The sequence below is a fragment of the Heliangelus exortis genome, chromosome 6 (assembly GCF_036169615.1).
Source record: "Heliangelus exortis chromosome 6, bHelExo1.hap1, whole genome shotgun sequence".
Lineage (NCBI taxonomy): Eukaryota > Metazoa > Chordata > Aves > Apodiformes > Trochilidae > Heliangelus > Heliangelus exortis.
The window spans coordinates 1,452,285-1,478,207 of record NC_092427.1 but is presented as its reverse complement, the minus strand read 5'-3'; the positions used below and the strand labels follow the sequence as shown (position 1 = coordinate 1,478,207).

Below are 25,923 nucleotides of genomic sequence, written 5' to 3'. Positions count from 1 at the left end.
CCTAACAAGCTTTCATTGCCAAAAGGCTGCCCCTCCACACAGCACTAAAAAAGCCCCCCAGAATCACAGGGTGGGGGAACAAAAGAGGCAAAAAGCTTCACTGGGAAGATGCTTCTCTCTATGGCCACACAGCTGTCATCACCTGAAAGCCTGCACTTTACATGTAGATTACAAGGGCACTTGTGGCTGCACAAGTTGTTTGCTTCCATATATCTGCACCTCTTCAACACAGCAACTATTTTTTGTCTACAATCACTGGTAAGGTTTTTTTCAGCTTCAACAGTGTAATTTTCCTTCCTCAAAAGCCTCACGCTAGCTGGTGCATCATCTACTCCACATTAATCATCACAGCTGGTAATGGATTGCAATACCCGTGCACACAACCCATTTCCTTTGATATACATAAAATAAACCCACATATTTTTGCATGTATTTTATAGATACGTATGGATACACACTATAATAATCACTTCAATTCTAAAAAAATCTACATATCTATTTAGTCTTGTCAAATGTCATGTTTGTTCCTGGTTTTAACAGGAAAATTTCACCTGCACACTTCTCCTGGACTGTTCTCTGCCCAGTTAATCTGTTTATTCAGTACCAAAAGAGCCTAGGTATGTATCTGGTACCTACCTCAGCTTCCCTGCCTTTAGATGGTGTGATTTTTACATTACCTTTCTAAAAGTGAGGACATTAATTCTGTGTAAGTGCCACACACTGATCATTCACCTTTTCTTGCACTGGAAATTAAGATGTGAGATGTACATGTAGGATGCACACTGGGGAAAAAAACTGGGAAAAACCTCACGTGGCTGTTTGGAAAATGGACAAAGCTTAACCCTTGACCACAAGTGCTGCTCTTCTCTCTGCTTTCATCATCATGGCAGGGATTCACCCCCACTAACCCAGCCCACCAGCTGCTCATTGCAGGTACAAACCCCAAAGAAAGGGGAGTGAGTGGGTTTTTGTTCTGGCCCTGCCTTTAGGGCTAGGAAGAGCTGTAACTCCTACTGTATGGCTGGGAGAGAGCCTGAAGCAGCTCAGCAGCCTCTCTGGTCAGGCTGACTCTAGAGGTTCAGGCAGACTTTCTGCCAGTCCACCAGGGTGCTACAGCTTTCTGCCTCTTTGGACATGAATTTCCTGCAGAGAAAAATCCAGAGTGAATATATATTCACTTATAATTTCCACTTGTGAAATTATAAGAATTAGGGTTAAAAAAAAAAAAAACCCAAACCAATGACTCGTTAGCTCTTACTTCTTGCCATGAATATTAGGCCTTGACAATAGGAAGCTGATGTATGGATTTTCTGAGGACAAATGCCTACTTAAGGCTGATGTTACTGTACTGGAATGACTCATCTTGAGAAGGTTTATTTTATGCTGGAGGCATTGCAAGCAGCACCAGTCTTCAAACCCATCTCCCAGTGCTTCAGGGAATGAAAGAGCACCCTGAGAACACAACCTCCCAGCTCCTTCAGTTCACAAGCTGGGCTCAGCCTTCCAGATCCTAAAACTCAGAATACACAGGCCCTTACTTTAATCTTTGCATGCTCACAGTTATTTTCTCTTAACCTCAGGGAACCAGTACTCTAGCCTTGATTTGTTTTTCACTGTATTAATTGTACTACACTGGCTCTCTTTGGCTGGAGAGGAATACTCACATGACCCATCACTCTACCTGTTTGCCAGAATATTGTCTCAGCAGGCATTCTCAGCTCATGAGTCAGAAACCAAAATAATAATTATAATAAAGTATAACGTTTTAAGCAAGTTGTTCAGGACCACAATGCAAACAGACACTTGGGGGATTGTAGCTGCTTTGTGCCTGAGCCTCTGGGGTTTACAGCCCCCAGGTTTTCTGTCTGATTATATGCTCCAGATCACTTTCAGGTGCCTTGCTTTTTAGGGTTTTTTCTTTTCATCAATGAAAGCTGAGATTCCCACATTTTCTCTTGATTCCAGAAGTCTATCAGAAATATTCTCAAACACTGAGAGGCTGTAACATAATACAAGCTGCAAACAGCATTACTGTGAACTTGTTAAGAGAGTGTTAAGGAACCTGGAAATTACTTCATCCTGGTCCAAGTGGACAGCTAAAGAGTTCCTCTCTTCTGTTAGAGGTGATTCTTACAGTACAAATCCTAACACAGCTGTTTGTATAACAGGTAGGGCTCTGGGCTTCTGCTTTCACTGAAATTGCTTTCACTGCTTTTCCCAAAGGTCACTAGAAGAAATCCATGGAGTTTTACTGAAATGCATGGAGTTAAGCAGCAAAAGCACCCTTGAATCCCACCAGACATTCACATGCAGTCTCTAGTGAACTTTAAAACCTGGCTTTAATAGATAAAACATTTCTAGATAAAACATAGAGCAACCACTACCCAGCAAGTTAGCCTTCTTAGCCATGCTATCACCCTTCTGAGCTGTCTTCTGAAAAGAGTGTTTATGCTTTGCTGAAAGACATTATACCAGCACAAGACACATTCAGGATTGTGAACAGTTCCCAAGAATTCACACTTTGCCTTACAAATGCCTGGTTTACAGAAACATCCAGTTGGATCCTGGAACACATCCCTAAAAGATCCAACACACTCATACCCACTTAGCACGGCAGCTTGTAAGCAGCAGTGACAGGAAACACAAATTGACACAAATTGACACACAAATTGAAACATAAATTGACACACAAAAAAGGCAGGGATTTCTCAGCTGACCCAAAGAAGCAGAGTTTTGAAGGATTCAAACACAACACAGGGGGCTTCCTCTCATCATGGTGCACTGCATTAGTCAGTTTCAGTCCTGTTCCAGTTCAGTTTCTCCCTCTGAAATAAAGGGATGCTAAAACAAGTTGCCAGTACGTGGCTCCAGACCGATACAACCTCATTGTCAGGCAAGGGTGGTGGGGGGGAAAAGCTTCATCTGAAGAGATCCAGGCTCTTGTCCATTCCCCTGGGGATACCACATCATGCCATACATACGTCTGCACTGACGTACACACTATTTTATGGTATAATCTGTGTTATTTTATGAGCTGGCCACAACGCCTTATGTAACAGAGCCCTGTTCAATACAGCACAGGGTGCTCAGCACCCCGGCAATCCCAGCAGCTTCCCTTGCCCCGAGTTATTCTGCCCCGGGGGGTTCCTGCCAGACAGATGGGGCCACTTGGGCCACCAGCACCAACCCCTCCTCATTTTGGGTGTCACGGTACCGGGGTGGGGGGGCTGGGGAAGGGGGGGGTGTTTCCTCTGCGCTGCAAGAGAACCATTTTGTGAGGGATGTCCCCAGCAGGGCTGTTGCAGACTTAAAGGGGGGGAAGATAATTTCCCAACGCAACACCACCAACCTCTCCGGGATTTTTGGGGGGACGAGGCCGGTAAGCATCACCCCCCCGGTGGTACCCACTGTCACCACAACACCGCGGCCGGGTCCGGCATCCCTCCTTCCCAAGGAGCTCACGCCGGGCGCGGGCAGGATGTGTGCGGTGGAGACGGCAGCCCCGCAACTTCTGCTGCTGCTGCTGCTCTTGTGTCAAACACGCACCCAGCGCCGTGTCAGGAGCTGCTTCCCCGGAGACGCGGAGGGAAGGGAACGGGAGCACCAACCCGCGCTGCGGGACCACAAGCCCGGGGGACCCACGGCCCCCCGAAATCTCCCTGTTCCCCCCCGAATTATGTAATGGAGAAGGGGAGCACCTCCGGTAACAAAGCCCCTGGGGGGTAGGGGGACGGCTGGCTGGGGTAGGGGGGGGAGTGTGGTGTTTTTGCGGCCACCCCCACGCCTCTCTCCCCCGCGGCGTCACTCACCGCCTCCGAGTCTTCAAATCCATGCAGGTACAAATTGTCGTACATGGAGGTCCGCTGACGCCGGGCGGCCTCTCACGGTGCGGAACCGGCGCTGTGAGGCGCCGCGGGGGAGGGGAAAGGGGAAGGGGGAGGGTGTCGAGCGGCGGAGGCCTGTGCGGCGTTGGGGCCGAGCCTTCCCTCTCAGCGCTGCGGACGCCCCGACCGCGCGGCACCGCCTCTCCGCGCCCACCAACACCGCCGCCGACACCGCCGCAGGTGCCGCTGCCGGCGCCGCGCCGCCTCGCAGCCTCCCCCTCCAGCCCCGCCGCGGCCCGCTCCCCGCGCCGCCGCGCCCCATTGGCTGCCGCTCGCCGCCGCCGCAACGCTATTGGCTAGGACGCGCCGCCGCCGCGCCGCCATTGGCTAAGACGCGCAGTTTAGCGCCACCCCGCGGCCCCATAGCGAGCGGCGCTGCCCCTCTGTCCGCCGCCTCGGCAACCGCCTCAGGGCGCCCGGCCGCGGCCCTGAGGAACTACGGACGGCGGCTGGGGGCAGCCAGCACGGCCACCTCCTGCCTGGGTGCCCGAGGAGGAGGCGAGGGGAGGCTAAGAACGAGGGGCATTCCTCTGTTTCTTTCCCTCTTTCTTTCCCGCAGCTTCACTTCTTCACGATCGCTGAGCGCAGCGATTCGTTTCTGAGGAGAAACACACACACACCCCTTCCAAGGTCTGGGAGCAAACAAACCAAACCGTGAACACTAGGAATTAAAAGAACACAAGTATGGGCCTAATTTACAAGTTAATTAATTCAACCGGTTTCTCAAACGGTGCTACTGGAGCTCTGAATATTGCAGTTTCTGGTTCCATCTCTGGTTTCAACATTTCTGTGGAGAAGCAGCCACTGGGAAGTGCCAAACCTCCCTCCACAGGTGAGGAAACCTCATCCTGAGGAGCCCACTGGTGACAGCCTGACAGTGGGGACACTGCAAAGCCAGCCCTTCACCTCTCTGTCTCCTCACTTCTTCATCTCCCACGCTTCAGCACCAAATTCTTCTCCTTCCAGAGCATCAGAACTTTGCACTGAGCAAGCATAACCTTACAGAATAGCCCTACATGACAAAAAAAAAAAAAAAAGTAAATAATAAAAAATTAAATAAAAATGAATTTTAAAATAATTACAGACAAAAAATTTGCAGTTTCTTTCCTATCCATATTAAAACAATTATTTTCAATCTCCAGTGCGACCGGATCCAACATCTCTGTTCATCAAACACTTCCTATCTGTCTTTTCCGTTTGCTTTATCTAATGTTCCTTCCAAAAGCTTAATTTAGTTCTGTAAAGTTACCACTAATCACTTGGGAAGTGTCCAACAGACATCTGAAGCAGAGCCAAAGGTGTTATTCTCATATTCACAGTCTCTTACAAATTGCATCAAAGACCCCCAAAAGCTGTGTTAAGTCTTATTCCCCGTTTACTACTTCTATAACGTCCACACGTTCTTTGCTTCTGGCCACAAAACCTCCTGGTTTGCAAGAATATCTACAGAAAGAGGAAGCATAGTCCCACGGATGATCAACAGAAGAATCTCATGGTTAAAGTTTAGGTTTATTTAAGTGTTTTCCAGGATTAAGTCTCAGTTCCAGGAGATCTCCCAAGGAATAGCAACTTCGTCTCTAGCCCCATGCTCATTCCCTATCTTACCCCAGCATAGAAAACTCAAGACCTGGGTTCCTTTCCTCTTGGAGAGCTGTGATGTTACAAATTTTAATAATAAACACATTGGTGTTTATTAACTTTTAAAATTTAAATCAAGAAGGAATTTCTAAGTGCAACATCAGAGTCATTTATCAGATGAAAATTGAAAAAAAAGGCCATGAAATCACAAGACAAAAAAAAAAAAAAGCATCTGAACTTCACATAAATTTGTAATGAAATAATTTAATTCAGAAGTCAGGGGAATCACTGTTTGATTTCCAGTACTTACATTTCACACTGTCCTTTCAAGACACAGAGGTTATTAAAAATATATATTTAATGACTCAACTTGAAAGGCTCCTAAAAGATGCTATAAAAACACACACAGCTCATTAAACTGGGACTGTACTTGAGAAAGCTCTAAACATAAGGGACAGTCACACAACCTACTACGAGCATTTAGCTTGGGAGCCTGAAATAAAGAGCCTGAAATTCAGCTAGGGAAGGGGCTCTGAATCACCCCTGAGGAGCCTCAGCTTATTTCTCAGTTTATCTGAAGGGCTGGGATAAGTCTGGTGATCCTGCCTCCCGACACCTCCTGCCAGCACAAGAACCCCTTATTTAGGGTTTTTTTCCCTTACCTACGATGTAAAAATATGAATTCGTGTACTGTGAACTCTAAAGCCCTTTTGAATATTATTTCTCCAAGAAACACACAACACAAAGCAGCACTGAAATGAGCAAGAGAACGATGCCTGGCTCTGGGGGAGTTGTCTGAAAAGCAATCAGATCCTCAAAATGTCCTGAAGGAACAGAAGGATGGATGGATATATGGGTGAACATCTCTGTTGGCTTCCAGAAAGTCAAGGCTTTTTGTTTTCAGCTTCTAGGATAGCTTCCCACAGGCAACATGGAAAGAGAGTAATGGGAGAGAGGGTTAAAAGCCTCATTTTTTTTAGGCGAGCTTCCCAATGACTGGTTCAAAAAAATAATAAAAAAAAAAAAAAAAAAAAAAAAACAAACCAAAAAACCAATCCACTAGAGTAACAGATGAGGGTCACACATTAACAGAAGACTTGGAGGGATGCACTGGAGTTCCTGTAAGGTGGGATATTCCTCACTGAGGATTGCCACCCTCTGATGGTGGCAGCAGGACCACGCAGGAGTGGGTTGTACATGGATTTACTGGGAGACTGTGCAGGGAGCATATGTTGTCCTTTGATCTCAACTCCACACGTTCCCAAAAGCTCAGGAGATTTTGAAGGGGGTGTAAACAGACCACAAAACTCTCCAGTTTCTGTAGGGCCCACCCAATGCATCTGCTAAAAAAAAAAAAAAAACCAACAGGCTGTCCCGTTGCTTAAGCATTTGGAATCAGCTTAAGGGCTGTGAATTACTGCTGGGTAATGAGAAGCCTCCTCCTTCCCAGGCCTTGTTACAGGCTTCCCAAGAAGGCTGAAGACAAAAAGAAAGGTTTGCCAGGAAAGTGCCTTGGCCTCGGACCAGAGAAGGGAGAGAAGGTAAAGCCCAGTCAGTCTCCTTCCCTCCCCACACCTGGCAGCAGCCAAAGTGCAAGTCATCTCACCACCAGAAATGCAATCACTCCATCCCCTGACCACAGCAAGCCTTGCTTCTCAAGCAGGGAACCCAGGGAATTCCCAAAGGATTGCCCGTGCACTGGGCATCCCCTAACAGGGATAACACAAACTGTAGCACACAAACTGGCTGAGAGTTCCTGGTCTCAGAGCTGTCAGATGGGGAAAGCTGGGTTCCTGTGCTCCCTTTAACTCCTGGGTTTCTGTGCTCCCTTTAACTCCTGGGTTTCTGTGCTCCCTTCAACTCCTGGGTTCCTGTGCTCCCTTTTAGCTCCTGGGTTCCTGTGCTCCCTTTAACTCCTGGGTTCCTGTGCTCCCTTTAACTCCTGGGTTTCTGTGCTCCCTTTAAATTCCTGGGTTTCTGTGCTCCCTTCAACTCCTGGGTTCCTGTGCTCCCTTTTAGCTCCTGGGTTCCTGTGCTCCCTTTTAGCTCCTGGGTTCCTGTGCTCCCTTCAACTCCTGGGTTCCTGTGCTCCCTTTTAGCTCCTGGGTTCCTGTGCTCCCTTCAACTCCTGGGTTCCTGTGCTCCCTTTTAGCTCCTGGGTTCCTGTGCTCCCTTTTAGCTCCTGGGTCTCTGTGCTCCCTTTAACTCCTGGGTTCCTGTGCTCCCTTTAACTCCTGGGTTCCTGTGCTCCCTTTTAGCTCCTGGGTTCCTGTGCTCCCTTTTAGCTCCTGGGTCTCTGTGCTCCCTTTTAGCTCCTGGGTCTCTGTGCTCCCTTTAACTCCTGGGTTCCTGTGCTCCCTTTAACTCCTGGGTTCCTGTGCTCCCTTTTAGCTCCTGGGTTCCTGTGCTCCCTTTTAGCTCCTGGGTCTCTGTGCTCCCTTTAACTCCTGGGTTTCTGTGCTCCCTTTAAATTCCTGGGTTTCTGTGCTCCCTTTTAGCTCCTGGGTTCCTGTGCTCCCTTCAACTCCTGGGTTCCTGTGCTCCCTTTAACTCCTGGGTTCCTGTGCTCCCTTTTAGCTCCTGGGTTTCTGTGCTCCCTTTAACTCCTGGGTTCCTGTGCTCCCTTTTGACTCCTGGGTTCCTGTGCTCCCTTTAACTCCTGGGTTTCTGTGCTCCCTTTAAATTCCTGGGTTTCTGTGCTCCCTTTTAGCTCCTGGGGATGGAGAATGATCCTCCAAGCATGTACCTCACAACAGCACTATATGCAGCTGCTGTTCCCAAGCCTTTTGTGTCTTCCAAGGCTTCTAATGATGGGTCAGTCACTGAGGACACAGCACAGGTGAGAACATTTCTTCCCAGCCTCAAGGAAATGCAATATATAGAAATTCTGCATAAAACAAGAGCAAATAACAGTGAGTAATAGCTATGCCTGCCCTCAAATACTACCTACCAAAACCTCTTCTTGGGCAGAAATGAGAACAACACAAGGAAACCCAAGGAATTATTCCAAAGGAAGAATTCCTCCTCAAGTTAAAGGCCACAGAGGAACCTGGGCTTGATGCTAATGAAGCTGTTCCTAACATTCTGAGCCAGCATTAACATTAAAGCCAGTGCTTTACTGCACCTTACTGGGGTGAGGGGAAGAGAAGGAACAGGAAATCAGAATACTGTGAGCATCCCACAGACTTCTGAAACACTTGGCTTCTTCCAAATACTCTGACGCCACTTGAGATTATTCTTTTTTTTTTTTTTTCTTAATTAGAATCAACTCTTTCTGAAGTACAAAAGAAGCTTCTTTGAGACATGCATCCATATATATTCCTGAATATCAATTACTTAGTCATTTCCAAGCCATCCAAATGTGGGAACACCATTTTTCCTGGGGTATAAAGTAGATATAATATATAAAGTATAAATATATGCAAAGGGAATTTTACGTAAAGCCCAATCCAAGGGTTACACAATGAAATGACAGCACTTGTGCAGTTCTTTCAGGAGATGTAGCACTGAACTATTTGCATAAACACACTAAAGTGCTATTTGAATAAATGCACAGAAGCTGGATTGCCAAGCCAAGTACCAGCCTCAGCACCGCAGTGCGCAAAGCCAGGACAGAAGGCAGCAAGTTCTCTCTTTTTTTGGTACAAATTTCTCTTTCACCTGGGATTTCACTGTTCCTCCCTGCAAGCCATGCAGGGGGACTGCTGGCCTCCATGCCTCTTATCCTGCTGCTCTGCCAGAGACAAGGCTCAACAGGAATATTAACCCTGGAGCAACAAAACCCCAGACTCCAGCTCCGTGCAGAAGGTGAGGAGTTCCTGATGCTGCTCTGGCAGGAGGGTTGGATCCTGGGCTCTCTACATTATTTAGGAGTAAGGAGACAGTATCCCTGCAGCAGGCAAGAGCATATGAACTAAAAGCATTAGTGGTTACAGTAATAGCACACTTGGATATGAACCCACTCCAGATTTCTATAGGCAGACATCTCCCAAACCCACAGTCTTCACCAGCATACTTTGTCTGAAAGGTGAGCACTGGTTTGGATCTTTCATTGCCTGAATTTGGGGACCTGTTGAAGAAAATTGCTCTCCCACCTATAAAGCTGCTCTTGTGGAAATCAGCAGAAGAGCCCAAGTATATATTTCATTAATGTAAGGGAAAAGGACTGTCAGCATTCTCCAGCAATCCACCTAAGGCAGAACTTGCTTCCACTCGTTGAAAGCAGTCCAGTTCCTTCTTCTAAGTTCCTTGGCACAGCCCAGTTGCTTATGCCTTCCACCTCTAAAGCAATTTCTTTCTCTCTCCTCCTGTTTTATTATCTAGATTAGATAAGCATCTGGTTCAGCAACAACAGCCTCTCTGCCTTGGGGTGAAGATACAAAAAAACCAATCTTTTGAGATCCCCATGAACTCTGCTTGCCAGCATCTCATGAGCAATGAGAACAGGATGAAATCCATGGGATTTGGTAGTCCTTGAAGCCATCAGATGAACAGGTATGTATTTATATTTCACAGGAAAGAAGCAATATGCTGTCTGGGATATGTCATGGCACAGAGAATTCTGTGCATGTAAGGGTGTTATTCAAAGAGAGTATTGGATGGCATGCTTTAGTTTTTTGAATTTCAAGTAATAAATTAGTCTGGTAGGGTCTAATTTGGCACTTCTTCTGGAGGAAGTGAGGTGCCACCTATTCTGAAACACACTGATCTGACACTGTTATGTAAAGGCTGCTATAATTAAAAAGAGTGTGAAGACTTCATTGTCACTTTCTCTTGGTTTAAAGCACCTACAATGAGAGAGGTAACTGGGATACATTGGTAGGTACCCTCTATATTTAACTAGTTGTCAAATTTCTCTTTCCTGCAGCCACTGTGGAGATTTCCAAGAAGCAGAGCAGTGGGGAGCAGGGAACCATAACTACAGCTTGCCAGAGTGGTTTTGCTAAAGAAGAGTAGATTATCTCCACCTCCTGGGGCAGACATGAATGTGCTCTGAGCTTTTAATAACTCAGGCCAACTCTAATTCTGACTCCACTGCTGCAGATTATCCAGAGCAGCAGAGTACCCAAAAAATACCTGTGAAATGTTTCAAGAGGTGACCCACAGCCATGCCACAGCCACGGGTCTCCCTTTTAGCCCCTTGGGACTGGAAAGAAAGAACCTACAGTGAGGCTGTGGTGATCTTCACAGACATTGAACACACAGAGCTCTCCCTCCAGCTCAGCTCTCAGCACCCAAAACACTGAAGTCTCACCCAGGTACCCACCCACAGGGACAGAGCTCCTCCTTGGAAGGAAGATCCCTGCTTTTAGAGAAGATACACATTTTGATTTTCCATGCCCAAAGCCCACCTGGGCCACAGGATTAAGCACTCACTCTATTTCATATTTTAAGCTCCTCTTCTTACAAATATTCATCAATCTCAGCTGCCCTAAGTGCTGATGCTGAGTGTTGCTGTATCCCCCTTCAAACTCCAGCTGCTGAAATGATGGGAAACCATCAATAAAAGACAATTACAAGGCTTAGGGGAAGCCAGTGCCACTTCTCCCAGGTAGTGCAAATCCCCACTGCATCCTGGCAAACCTCAGCAGCAAACACAGAGAGAGCCACCAGTACCCCCCCCTCCCCGGGGGGGAGAAATGCAGAGTTGCAGGGATCTGTTTGTTTAATGCATGGATTGGATCATCTCCAGGTCTTCATCATCTGATAACCATGATAACAAAAGTGGGTATTAGCTGGTGGCAGCAATAAGCTGATTTCTTAAGTGAGTTCATCAAAATTCCAAAGAGGTGAGAGGGAGGATGTCTCAGAGGAATTTCCAACCTGATAAAAGGCAGCCAGCCTAGAAAACTTCTGGTCAGTGTTCATTTCCCAAATACTTTCAAATATTTGTAGTTTTTTTCAATAACCCTTCATAAAAAGGTTACTTTTTTGATAAATATATTTTTGATAAATGAAAATTATTCCCGTAAGAGTTTTTTTAGAGAAAACAAAGCCTTGACAGAGCAGCTGGAGCTGGGCAGATGACCCTGCAAGCTAAAATGAAATGCTCATTGCTGTAAAAAACCATGATCTCACTGGAGATGAGTTTTTCTTTACATAAACTAGTAAACCCACAATTTCTATTTTGCATTTAGGGTAACTCAGACTAAGTAATTAGGTATTTTAAAAGGAGTCAGACAGAGTTCTGAAGCCCTAGTGCTAAGGAGAAAAGGGAAAAGTCAATAAATAAGACTGGGCACAAACTTACCTATACTTTCCTGCTCCTCATTGGGATTTTACAGGGATGGCTTGATTAGCCTGCTGACTTTATTGCATTTTCTTATGCTTTACAAACAAATTACTGCATACTGCAACACAGCACTTTGAATTTCATGGCAAGGGACTAGAGGAAACTCTCTGGTTCATTTCAGTAGATTTCCATGACACACAGCCAAGGGGAGAAACTGATCCAGAAACAACAGATCAATGAATGAGGAACCACTTCTCCAACCTGGTTTCTTTAAATATCTCATCAGGATAGTTGGGAACCAAGCTGAGCAAAACAAAGGCTCAAGGATTTGGCTCTGTATATTTGAGCAAGTTGAGTTCTTGTCTGCAAAGTCTCAGCAGTGCCTCGGGCCAGGACACAGGTTCAGGTGAGAATCTGGGATGATTTTGAGTCATCTGCACTCTGCTGAGGGTGATAAACACCTGCAGCTCTCACTTCATTCATTCAGCATCTCAACACATGCCACACACCAGCAGCCCTGTCTGAGTCCTTTTAAAAATCTGAAGCAGTTAGAAACGACTAAAAACACCTCCTGCCTTCTCCTTACAAAAGAGAACCATCCCAATTATTAAAATCCTTGCAGTAGCAGAGGCCACCTTCATGCCACAGGTATGAAAATCCCTGGGTGTGTGAGAGGGATGCACCAGGAGCTCCTAAAATAATCCTAAAATAATCTGTTTCTCAGCTTTGGGGCACAGGTGTTTGAACCCATCAATAAACCTTTAAAATTCCCAGTTTGAAATGCTGTACCAGTGCAGAGGGTGTTAGGATGCAAACCTGTGAAAGCTCCAGGTATAGTTCAGAAGTTTGGTCAGATCAGGTTAATTTCTGATGCCCTGAGCACTTACACAAAAACTGATTTTTTTTTCCCCTGACTCTTTCATGCTGTTTTTAGACATGTATTTTCCCTAATCTCTCAAACCCTACAGTCGTGCATAAAAAAAGAACAGAATGATTAGTTCATTCCAGCCTTTGACAACATCCTTACAGAGACTACTTAAAAAAACCCCAAACCCTAAATAGGCTGCTAAAAGTTCTGTCCTAGATCTGAAGCTGCCTGTGAGACAGGAAACAAACCAACAACAAAAAAAAAAAGTAGGAATAAATGGAAAAGGATCAATATTTAGGGTCTAATATTTGCTGGGGTCCAAAAAAATTTTTTAAAAAAGGGGTCTCCATTACAACAGCACCATTCCCACATGGAATGAAGTCATTTGAGAGCAAGGATGGAAAAATTCAGCCTGAACAGCTAAGCTTGATGGAGTAACAAGCAGAAACTATTGTGATTGGAAGTCTTGAGAATAACAAATAGTGGCAGCTCTGCTATCCCTGCCTATAATTATTATGAGCAAGAGAGAAATAGATCAGGAGCTTCTGTTCCCAGATTTTAAGTCAATATCCAAACGAGGGAGCACAGAACTGAAAGGTGATGATGATAAAAATTCATAAAAGGACATATTTATCCAAACTGTAGAAAAATCCCAGACTCCATTAAAATCAAGGATGAAACCAAAAGCTTGGAAAGTTCATTCTGAAAAAAAGACATTTATTTGAATACTACAGCTACCACAGCTCTGCACGTTCTGCTTGGCAAAACTGGAAGTTAAGCTTTGCTTTCAGGTTTGGTCCCTTGGCAGGGACAGGGCTAGGAAGAGACCTGATATTGTTGATTCAGAACCTGTTTTTCACTGCATTTTATTCTCCAAAAATATCTGCCATGAGCTGCTGTGCTGGACAGGAGATGAGCTTGGTCTCCTATCTACTCTATTCAGACACAGTGATGACTTTCTGCAGCTCTGCCCCTCTGCAGCCAAAAGTAACCCAACCTTTCAGCTCTGGACCAGAAACCTGCAAGTATTCTTTTAGGATGCACTGGTGCAATGATAGAAAAGTGGTTTTATCCCAGTCTGGAATGGAAATAAGATCAAGACATCGCTACCCTCAATCTTGTTATTAAATATCATACTAGAGGGAAAGATGTCAAACCTCAGCAGTGAAAACTGCTGCCACCTCTTGGTTCAGCAGAATAAAAATAGCAGAGTAAGATTAGGGAGTTGTGTTCTGCACATGGAGCTTATGTACAAGGATTCATTAATCTCCAGCATAACTTGTACAGCCAGAAATTTGGAAACCTGTAGGTTTAGGGTGACTTTCCAAACCTAGCTGGTACTGGGATGCTCTCAACTCACTTCTGTTGACCTCATCTGAAGGAGAATTCGGGGGACATGGAGCAAATCTGTGGGAGGAAATAGCCACACTTGATTTTTTCCCATTTTATCCTTCAAATTCTCCTTGGCACTGTATCAGTGGAGGGGTTTCCTTCACATCTGGAGTGTGAATCTGGAAACACAGCCACGTTCCAAGCCCCCAGGTGGGGACATGCTGCCTGCCCAACAGCAGCCTCACCAAGCCAGAGGAGTCACCCAGAACTTCAGAGGAGACACTGATTGTGTTTGACCTCCTCTACTTCACAGACCAAAGAACTTCCCCTACACACCTGAACTGAGACCAAAAAATGTGTGTTAGGACAATAGTTTATGCTGGGTGAAGAGCAGTTCCTGGGAAGACATTTGGTCTCAATTTGAAGACACCAAGGAGAGGACACTCCCCAGCTTCCCTTTGCTCCAGAGGTTTGATCATCCTCACCATTAAAATGCTGCTGACAGCTACATGAGGGAGCTCACTTCAGAGACTTTTATCTTCTGATTTTTGCTGTCATTAATTTTAAAGTACCTGAGCAAAGGTTACTGAAGATGGTTTTTCCCTCAGCATTGCCTTGGCAGCTCACTCGTCAAAATGCCACTGAAACTTGCCCTGGTTTTCTAATTATTTGAATAAAGAGACAAGATTTAGAGCATTAAAATGGCACTTTCAGGCTGTAACAAAAGACATCTTTCTGAGGGGCATAATGCACGTTATATGCTCACCTCTGTGAGATGACTTCAGGCCTTGCTTTCAGGTCACACACCCTGTTAAAGATGAGTGTCCTTCAGCCTCCAGTTTTGCAGCTGACTGGGATTTTATTTTCTGCCCACATTCATAACCTGCTGAGATCTCTTTCACTTAGCCCTCTGTCCTGACAGGCAGTGTGACAGCACCTGCCCAAGGAACTGAAGGGCTTTTAGACTGTAATGAGAATTTTTTATCCAGAGCCTCAAAAAGCTCTGAAGATGCCCTGCTGCATCCAGGTCCAGACTTCCCAGGTCTCTGGTTTCACACAACCAAAGCTCCCAGACATCAGCCCAGGGCATCCATGGGGTGGTTCAACACCTGCTCCCAGACACCAGCTCCCAGAACTTTTCTCCATGCTGCCAAAATCCACAATGCAGCCTAAGCTGAGAGTTTCAGGAAACTGGGAAGCTGTTTCCAGAAAAAGCTCTTGCTGTAGCAAGCCTCAGAAGCAGAGTTTGCCAACCCCAAGAGCGAGCAGCCCAGAAGTGTTGCCAAATGCCAGCAGCACCTGCACAGGTAGTTTACAGTACAGGCTTAATTGATAAGCCACTTAAATACATTTAATGAGTTGAAAAGCCCATTCCAGCCCTCTGAGGTATACCTCACACATCCTGTGCCATCTCTTGTTTTAAACAAATTGCCTTTGGTCTCTGCTGAGACTTGAAGTCCAACCCAGAATCACCTGGAACAAGTGTCAGTCACTGGTAGGAACAGCAGTTACCAGCTCTGGACATCTGGACTCTCTGATTTTCAGCATTTCTGATAGAGCCCTCAGCAAGACAAACCCTTTGCTCACCAGCCTAGGGGCTGGGTTTGGTCCAGCAACCCATTAAAAAAAAAAAAGGAAAAAAAAAAAAAAAAAAAAGAAATTAAAAGCTGTGGTCGTTGTGAGAACACTAAATTGCTATCTTGCTTTTGCTATTAGAAATCACTGAAAATAGGATGAGGAAATGGCACCACACGAAGTGTGTGGTGGGAAAAGCAGCTTTCTGCTTGCCCTTTACCATTTATCACCCTTTATCCAGCAAACCCAAGGGAGGAAAAGCACGGCAAGGATCTCTTCAGCTGAAAAGCACCATGTGGGCTCAGTGAGGTGAGAGGTGCAGCCCCACAGCTTCCCCAGCAGTGCTTCGGGCAGAGTGAAAACATGCCCTGAACCTGAGTTTCAAGCCTGCCAGATGTGATGAAAAAGTGACTTTTTAAAAGGCTTCATGGATGGCAATTCCATCCCCCACCTCCCTGAGTGTTTTCTGGGCATCCATTGCCTCCAGAAGAACGGTGCAGAGATCCCACTCCCTGTGCTGCTGGGGAGTGTGCTGGCAAATAATAAAATAAAATAAAATAAAATAAAATAAAATAAAATAAAATAAAATATAAAATAAAGTAAAATAAAATAAAATAAATAAAATAAAATAAAATAAAATAAAATAAAATAAAATAAAATAAAATAAAATAAAATAAAATAAAATAAAAAATAAAATAAAATAAAGTAAAATAAAATAAATAAAATAAAATAAAATAAAATAAAATAATAAAATAAAATAAAACAAAGTAAAACAAAACAAAATAAAATAAAATAAAATAAAATAAAATAAAATAAAGTAAAATAAAATAAAATAAATAAAATAAAATAAAATAAAATAAAATAAAATAAAATAAAATAAAATAAAGTAAAATAAAATAAAATAAATAAAATAAAATAAAATAAAATAAAATAAAATAAAATAAAATAAAATAAAATAATAAAATAAAATAAAATAAAGTAAAATAAAATAAATAAAATAAAATAAAATAAAGTAAAATAAAATAAAATAAATAAAATAAAATAAAATAAAATAATAAAATAAAATAAAATAAATAAAATAAAATAAAAAATAAAATAAAAAATAAAATAAAATAAAATAATAAAATAAATAAAATAAAATAAAATAAAAAATAAAAAATAAAATAAAATAAAATAAAATAAAACAAAATAAAACAAAATAAAACAAAACAAAACAAAATAAAATAAAATAAAATAAAATAAAATAAAATAAAATAAAATAAAATAAAATAAAATAAAATAAAATAAAACAAAATAAAATAACTACAGGACAGGAAAGAGAGAATGCATTCCTCTTCTGCTTCACTGATCACAAACAGGCAGATAAATAAAATGCACAAGCATGCACCCACTAAATTAATCTTCTGCAGCCATCAGTGAAATCCTACCCTTCCTCTTCTCCTCCTCTGGAACAATTTAACTTTTCCACCACCTACTGGGAAGCCCTGGGTCATCCTGGCTCCCTTCCTCCCAGGGCTCAGGCTGAGTGCTCTGACCAGCCCTGGCTCCCCCAGCCCCCTCCTCTAACACCACCTCAAAGAGCCCCATCTCTTACAGAGGGCTCCTTGCCAGGGGAGACCCTTAGCATTTTCAGAGCATGAAAACCATGGTTATTTATGGGTTCTCCCCATGCTCTGCCTGCCTCTCCACCACAGGAACCTGTGACCCATCATGGGAGGAGGTTTCAGCATCACCTCCTGGGCTGGCAGCCCCCAAAGCCCCACATCAGAGCCACCCCCACCACCAGTGCTCCTGCAGGGCACACCAGGCTCTGCTGGCTCCTGCTTTGCATCCAAAAGCCACCCAGACATCATCAGGATGCCCCAGTTCCTTCCTCCACAGTTACACTGGGCTGTGACTCCTGGCATAAAGCTCCCACTGGTACCCCAGTGATGAGTAAAATATTCACAGGGTGAGAAAGCCTTTCAGTTTTACCACGAGTGCTATAACAGCAAAGGCTTTCCTTCAACACCTCAGTTTCTGGAGAGAGAAGAATACTGCAAAAAGGAAAAAAAAAAAAAAAAAAAATCTCAGCTTTAATGCAAAAGCTTCTGGCCAACACAGCTGGGAAAAAATCACAGCTGCAAACCACTTCAAAAGCCACTTTAAGCCAAATCTACACCATACACACCGGTCTGAAGTCAACCCAAACCAGCCACTTCAGTAACAACTTTATTTCTGGGAGTCAGTTCTCCATTCCTAAATCCTTGGAGTCACCAAACCCTGGCAGATGACACCTGCCCCAGAGCCTTTTTGCCCCATTGATCATCCAGCTCAAGTTTCACCCGAGTCCAGAGCTATAAACTGGAGCTGCAGGAAGCAGAGCATTGAACTTAATAGCTGTGCCTTCAAGATGCACCTAAAAATAGGTTGTCTTGCTAACCTGGGAATTCTGCCTGGAACAGCCACTTGTCCTCCCTTACTAATTGCTGTTAGTCAGAAAAGTAAAAAAAAAATAAATAATAATAATAAAAAAAAAATATATATTATATTGCACGTGTTCTGCAAAGCAAAAGGTTATTACTTTATTCTCTTTTAGCTGCTCTGCCAGAGATGCTCCCAGCAAGATGAGGTTTTCCTAGGAGGATTCACAGTGGCTCAACACAACTGCAATTAAGAAGGGAAGCGCCTCCGTTTTAAGGGCTTCTTTCTCAAAACCTATAGCGTGCATCAGTTAACAAGGCCCCAAAACCCTGTTTTTCTCATCCTAAGTGGTCTTCTGCTGCTATTTCGGCTGCAGGTTACCACGGCAACTGGCAAAATCTGGACTGAATTTGTGTCGTCACAATCGCTGCATAATTCCGTGCAAACGGCCCCGTCCTGTCTCACCACTGCTACCAGATCCACTCAGGAGCTGGAGCTGCCACGAAGCTCAGGATTTAATGAAGGAGCCATCACAGAACGTGAGGAGTTCAAGCAGTTGGGATCATTTAGAACCAGGGAGCCTGAACACCACAGGTGCGTGGGGGTGTTTGGCACTGACTCAAAACTCTCCCATCCTCACAGCATCCTCAAGATTTTCTCTGCCCCCTTCCAACGCCTGGGGAGGAGAGGCAGAGAGATCTGCACATCAACCAAAAAAACTGCACATCAACCAAAAAAACTGCACATCAACCAAAAAAACTGCACATCAACCAAAAAAACTGCAAAACCAACCAACTGCAAAAGCACAGGGCGAGCCAGCTCTGAGCCGCTCCCCAGTCAATCATAGAATCATAGAATCATAGAATCATAGAATCATAGAATCATAGAATCCTAGGGGTTGGAAGGGACCTGGAAAGCTCATCCAGTCCAACCCCCCCTGCCAGAGCAGGGCCCCCTAGAGTCCATCCCCTAGGAACGTGTCCAGGTGGGTTTTGAATGTCTCCAGTGAAGGAGACTCCACAACCCCCCTGGGCAGCCTGTTCCAGGGCTCTGTCACCCTTACAGTAAAAAAATTCTTTCTGATATTCAACTTGAACCTCCTATGCTCCAATTTACACCCATTACCCCTTGTCCTATCACTGGTCACCACTGAGAAAAGCCTAACTCCATCTCCCTGACACTCACCCCTTACATATTTGAAAACATTGATGAGGTCACCCCTCAGTCTCCTTTTCTCCAAACTAAAGAGACCCAGCTCCCTCAGCCTTTCCTCATAAGGGAGATGTTCCACTCCCTTAATCATCTCAGTAGCTCTGCACTGGACTCTTTCAAGCACTTCCCTGTCCTTCTTGAACTGAGGGGCCCAGAACTGGACACAATACTCCAGGTGTGGCCTCACCAATGCAGAATAGAGGGGGAGGAGAACCTCTCTTGACCTACTAACCACCCCCTTTCTAATGCACCCCAGGATGCCATTGGCCTTCTTGGCCACAAGGGCACATTGCTGGCTCATGGGCATCTTCTTGTCTACCAGGACCCCCAGGTCTCTTTCACCTCCACTGCTCTCCAGCAGCTCAGCCCCCAACCTATACTGGGACATCGTGTTGTTCTTCCCCAAATGCAAAACTCTACACTTCCCCTTGTTGAATTTCATCATGTTTCTCCCTGCCCAACTCTCCAGCCTCTCTAAGTCTCTCTGAATGGCAGCACAGTCTGCCCAGTTCTCCCAGTCCAAGAGGCACAGAGCAGATATTCCCACCCCACGCTCCCAGCAGATGCCCTGAAACCCTCCCAACACCCACCTGGGAAGCTCAGGAATTCCCAGCAGGATAATTTTTTATTGAAAGGACTCGTTTGGTGCCCAAAGCACCAAATCACTGAGTTTGAGCTCTGAGCTTCGAGGCCGCGCCACAGCCTGGCACAGAGAGGGCAGGGGTTTGGGTGCTTCACCAGAGAGCTAGAAAGTCACCACACAGAAAAACTCATGAGAATTGTTCCTCTGCTGGTTCCCATGTGCTCTGTCCACAGCCAAGCAAGCCTGAGAGTTAAAAAACAAATCAAAACAATAAAATAAAAATAATAATAATAAAAATAAAAATATAATTTAAAAATAATAATAATAATAGCAAATCTGGCTGTCTTGACCACTTTTTTTTGCCCCCAATTTAACCTGGAAGAAAAATCAGGAGCCTCCAGTTAATAATAATAATAATAATAATAATAATAATAATAATAATAATAATAATAATAATAATAATAATAATAATAGCAGCAAATCTGGCTGTCTTGACCACTTTTTTTTTTGCCCAATTTAACCTGGAAGAAAAACCAGGAGCTTACAGTTAATAGTAATAATAATAGTAATAATAGTAATAATAGTAATAATAGTAATAATAATAATAATAATAATAATAATAATAATAATAATAGCAAATCTGGCTGTCTTGACCACTTTTTTTTCCCCCCAGTTTAACCTGGAAGAAAAATCAGGAGCTTACAGTTAATAGTAATAATAATAATAATAATAATAATAATAATAATAATAATAATAATAATAATAATAGCAAATCTGGCTGTCTTGACCACTTTTTTTTGCCCCCAATTTAACCTGGAAGAAAAATCAGGAGCTTACAGTTAATAAATCTGAGCACATCCCAGCCCTAAACACACCAAGAGCTGCTCCCCGGCCCCCATTTTATATAGAATATAAAATAAAATTTAAAAATACATATAAAATAGTATTAAAATAATAAAAATAAATAATATAAATATAAATATAAATATAAATATAAATATAAATATAAATATAAATATAAATATAAATATAAATAGCTGAGGAGGTCTGTGTGAGGACAGCCAGAACCTGCCTTGGCAAAGCTGAGGGTTTCTCCTGTAGATGGCCAGGAAGGAACATTTTAGGGCATGCAGATGGCCATGAGGGAGCAGTTTTGGGGCCGCGTGGGGGGTTTGGTTAGGTTTGGTTTGGGGTAATTGCAGCCCCAAAATGCTGCGAATCCTGCCCAGAAGTCAGAGCTGCCCCTGCCCTGCAGGGCTGGCTCCCCAGGAGGGGAAATAATTGCATTTCAGAAGTGAACAAATTCTTTGTGGTTTGGAAACGTTCTCTCCGGAGCATCCAGCAAGGTCAACACCCCCAAAATGTCAATTCAAAGCCGGAGGAAGAACTTAACATCTTTCCCACCCGGGCTCCAGACACCGGGAATTCCTGGGAGCAGCTCCAGCCAGCTCCTTCCTCCCCCTGGAGATAACCCAGACACCCAGCACCCCCCAAAATCCTCCCCAGAAACTCTCTGGAAATGGATTATATTGGGCTGGTGCCTGAGCCCAGCTCCTGGCTGCAGAACTCGAGGAATAAATAAAATAAAAGAGCAGATTTAAACTCCTCCCGCGACTGGGATGAGGGCTCCAGTTCGGTGCCGGAGGGCGGGAGCGCTGAAGCAACATCTCCATCCTGTGGGTTTCACCAGAACTGCAGGGTTTTACCCAAGAACTGCCGGAGAACACCCGGCACATGCCCTGCGTGCCGCTGCTGGGCAAGGATTCTTATATAACTTCATCTGAGATTATCAAGAAATGGACCCGTGGCTTGGTATAGAATCACAGAATCACAGAATCACAGAATGGGCTGGGTTGGAAGGGAGCTCAGAGGTCATCAAGTCCAACCCTTGCTCCACTCCCCCCGTGGTTCCCAGCCCATGGCACTGAGTGCCACATCCAGGCTCTTTTGAAATATCTCCAGGGATGGAGAATCCACCCCTTCCCTGGGCAGCCCATTCCAATGCCTGAGCACCCTCTCCAGAAAGAAATTCTTTCTCATGTCCAACCTAAACCTCCCCTGGCACAACTTGAGACCTCTTGTGCCCTCTTGTCTTGCTGAGAGTTGCCTGGGAAAAGAGCCCAACCCCCCCCTGGCTCCAACCTCCTTTCAGGGAGTTGGAGAGAGTGATGAGGTCTCCCCTGAGCCTCCTCTTCTCCAGCCTCAACACCCCCAGCTCCCTCAGCCTCTCCTCACAGGACTTGTGCTGGATCCCTTCACAGCCTCCTTGCTCTTCTCTGGACCTGCTCCAGCACCTCAATCTCCTTCCTGAGCTGAGGGGCCCAGAACTGGACACAGGACTCAAGCTGTGGCCTCCCCAGGGCTGAGCACAGGGGCAGAATCCCTTCCCTGGACCTGCTGGCCACGCTGTTCCTGATACAGGCCAGGATGCCATTGGCCTTCTTGGCCACCTGGGCACACTGCTGGCTCATGGTCACCTTCCTGGCAATCCAGACTCCCAGGTCCCTCTCTGCCTGGCTGCTCTCAGCCACTCTGTGCCCAGCCTGTAGCACTCCAGGGGATCACAGTGAGACAATTCCCCCAGTGCTTTTATTCACATTTATCCATCACAAACTCCTCACCAGATGAACCAGGACTTGCCAGGTTAATTTTTCCTGAAATACCCAGAAAGACTTTAAAAATGTATGAAGTGCAGCAACGGGTGACTTTCAGTATAAGCAGATGTAAAACTCTGAAACGCTGTTCCTGCTTTTCCTATGATCAGATCCTTCAATCCCATTAAATTCAGGGTTATCTCTCCTTACAAAACACCTGGACTGACAGCACTGGGGTGGAAGGGCTACCAAAAAAACCCCAAGCCAGCACCAGTACCAAGTGACTGCCCCCCCAACACAGGACCTGGGTGAGGAGCTGCAGTTCCAGCCCCATCTGCTTCCCACCACGCAGAGATGCAGAGCAGCAACAACACAAAACCACCAAAAAAACCAATAAAAAGCACTGCTGAAGCCTCAATCAGAATATAGTGGGGTTTCAGGCAACAGCCCAGCTGTTCCCACTCAGCTTTTCACCTTAGCTCTGAGTAGGGAGGGTTGGAGGATGGGAACATGAGGGCTGTGCCACCTGCAAGCCAGCAGCATCCCCCCAGCCTTCACCCTACAATTCTGCCCCAACCACCCAAATGGTTCTACCTCCCATTACAAGGGAAGACACAGTTTGTTTTGGGGTTTTTTTTTTCTGCCCAAACCTCACATTTTAGAAGACTGCTGTTCCTGCAAGGTCATCTGTGCCCACCTCCCTCCAGGCAGAGCAGACCCTGATGGTTCCTGCCCCCTCTAACCACAACCCCCCCACTGCTGGGGTAAACTGGTTGGGTAGGGACAAGAGCATCAACACCTTCCAGCAGATGGTAACCAGGTGTAAAAGGAGTGCCAAGGGCTATTAGGAGTGTCAAAGCCTCATAAAAGGAAGCTGGACCTCCAGGCTTCCAAGCCTGGCTGGTGGATCAGATGGATGCCACTGGATCTGGGGTCAAACCATCCCAATAATTATGCTGCAGCCAGGAAAAAAAACCCAACCAACCAAAACACCCCACCCAGTGGCAAATCCAGCATGGGAAGAAACAAGGCCAGGGATGTTGAGTCCCAGGAGAGGAGTTGCCACCACTGGGTGCAGAGCTCCAGAGGTGTCCCTGGTCCCCAAGTGCCACCCCTGGTGCAGAGGACCCCCTGGAAGGTGCTGGTGAAGGTGCAGCAGTCTTGGTGAACACACAGCCAGGATGTCCCAGGCTGGGCTGGGTTGCAGGGACCTTTCACAGCCATCCAGGATGAGCAGGGACATCTGCAACCAGCCCAGGATGCTCAGAGCCCCATCCAGCCTGGCCTGGAATGGTTCTAACACCTCCCTGGGCATCCTGGGTGAGGGTTTCACCACCCACAGCATAAAAAATTCCTTATATCTAGTCTGAATCTCCTTCTTTTAGTTTAAAACCATCACCTGCACAACTTTGCCCTCCAGATGGTCACCAATTTCCAATGATGTTTTGTAAGATTATTTTTGTTTTGTTTTGTTTTCTTTGCCCAGCATTTTGTTTCCATAGGAATAATGCAAGCTTGTTCAACCCCGAGAAGTTGCTTTTTAGGGATAAAAGGTAACATTTTTCCTCCCACAAAACACCAGCACGGAGGGGAAGGCAGCAGAGCTAATCAGGGGCAGGGTTCCAGGGACAAGGGTGAGCCAGGCACCACCTCTGCAGTGCATCCTGCTCTCCCTTTGTATTAAAATACAAGTAAGTGTTCTAATAATGGAGCTGAGTGAGGGGAAAAAAATAAAATATGGCTTGAAACTGCTGTGTACAGTAATTTTATCCATCTCTACAAGCTGTATTTAGCTGAACTCCAAAAACCCCACGGAATGAATGCTGTGAGTTAACACGAGGCTCTCTAAATGCTGGTTAGCAGTAGAAATAAATGCTGAACTTCAGCTCTTCTGTGACAAAGACAGGGCTGGCTCTGCCATGGACCTGCCTGTCCCAGTCCCCTGCCTGTACTGGTACCAGTGCCTTCCAGGGAGGGGCAAGCACACCTCTGAGCACCAGGGCTTTGGCTCCATCCCAGAGCCAGGAGCTGACAGCCTGCAAAAAGATTTCTCTCCTGGTTTGTCCACTTCCTTTTGGATCTGATTTATTTTGGTTGGGTTGTTTGTTGGGGGTTTTTTTTTGCATCCACAGCACCCTGTGGCAAGGAGTTCCCTACCTGAAACAGCTCCAAGAGATAAAATGATTCTCAGTGTCCAGGAAAAGGGAGGGTTATCCATCCCCATGGAGCCTCTGAAAGAAAAGCTGCAAGCCCAACCACTGCTTCATCACTGAGCAGCCACAGGAGAGTTTGGCAGCCCAGTGCCAGAAGTTCAGACTGTATCAAAATACCTGGTGTTAACCAAAGGCTGGACTGGACGATCTTGGAGGTCTCTTCCCACCTAAAACATTCTGCAAACACTCTGAAAACTGCTTCTCCTTTTAACCCCATCCCTTCTGGAACAGGACCAGCCAGCTGCTGTCACACAAAACTCCCCCCAGGGACAACCAGGTTTCATTTTTCTCTTGGGAACCAAACTGGTGTTGGTGCCATTCCCACAATTTTTTTTTTTTTTTTTCTGCATTAATTCCATAGAGGTGTGAGGGCAGCAAACCTTACTGACTGTGGCAGCAAGGGAACACATCAACTCCTGCAGCATTACTGCCTCAGCACAAAGAACCCTCCCTGGCTTCACCAAGAGCAGGACAGAGGCAAGGGAGATGTGGCCCCAAACACTCAGTCACTGCTTGGCACATCAAAGGCAGAGAAAAAATTGTGTTCAAAAAAAGAAAAAGCAAACCATAAAGCAGGGAAAAAACCAAAACACAGAAAAAGCTTTGAGGAAGCACACGAGACCAACTATATACACCCCACATGACAATAAAACCCACCTCTCCTCAGCATCCTGAAAGTGCTTTTTCTGCATCCATGTGTGTCCCCAGAGTCCCCACACCAAAGCCCTGTGCCCAGCCTTGCCTCCTGCTCCACACACCCTGCTCAGCCCAGGATTACACCTCCCTCTTTGGCTTGGTCTTCCCACAACATTCTGTGTCCTTGCAGCAAGCTGAGTTTAGGTCCCAAGCTGTTCCACACAACCATTCCTCACCTTCCAAATCCTCCCCAAAGCCCTTCCAAAATTCCTTTTCCAGCTCTGCAACTGAGGAGAAGGAAAAGACCAAGACCCCCATCCTGCTGCTCCCCAGTTACCACTCATGGCTAAGAGGCTCAGGATACATGAAGCTTTATGACCAGACTATAATATTTCTATATATATATATATGTGTGTGTGTATATATATAAATATATATGGTGGGTGGCATCATACTTTGCTTTCTTCATGAATTGTTTGCAGCTTCTCCATTCGTGTTGGCCACAACCTGGCCCTGAAGATGACATCTCCCAAGCTGTCTGAGCTGAGGTCTGCAGGAAGGTGACAGCACCCAAGGGCAGGCTCTGCCTCATCCCCAGACCACATTTATTCCCTTCCCAGGGATCCCTTCAGAGATCTCCAAAGCATCAGATGCAAACAGTCACCTGGGAGGATGCTGGGAGAAGAAGTAAAGTGAGGAGCCCCTTTTTTCAAAGCAGGGTCTTCCAAGCCCACTGCAAGGAAAATAAAGAACCATCCAGAACTGCGTGTTCAGCACAAGTTTACAGATGGTCTAAAAATAAAGGTGGGGCAA

At 45.3% G+C, this 25,923-nt stretch overlaps 1 protein-coding gene across 8 annotated transcripts in view; it reads right to left on the bottom strand.

The window, feature by feature from the left end:
* Window positions 1-25,923, bottom strand: part of CACNB4 (calcium voltage-gated channel auxiliary subunit beta 4) — a 90,084-nt gene that overhangs the window by 53,475 nt on the left and 10,686 nt on the right. Inside the window, exon 1 of one of the 8 annotated variants that reach the window (XM_071746355.1) lies at window positions 3,810-4,104. The exons of 5 other annotated variants lie outside the window; for them this stretch is intronic. In XM_071746355.1, the coding sequence (XP_071602456.1) occupies window positions 3,810-3,854 (45 nt within the window). In that variant the 5' untranslated portion in view covers window positions 3,855-4,104. Of the gene's footprint in view, window positions 1-3,809; window positions 4,105-25,923 lie in introns of those variants that run through there. 2 more of the 8 variants (XM_071746351.1, XM_071746356.1) reach the window with 2 other exon arrangements.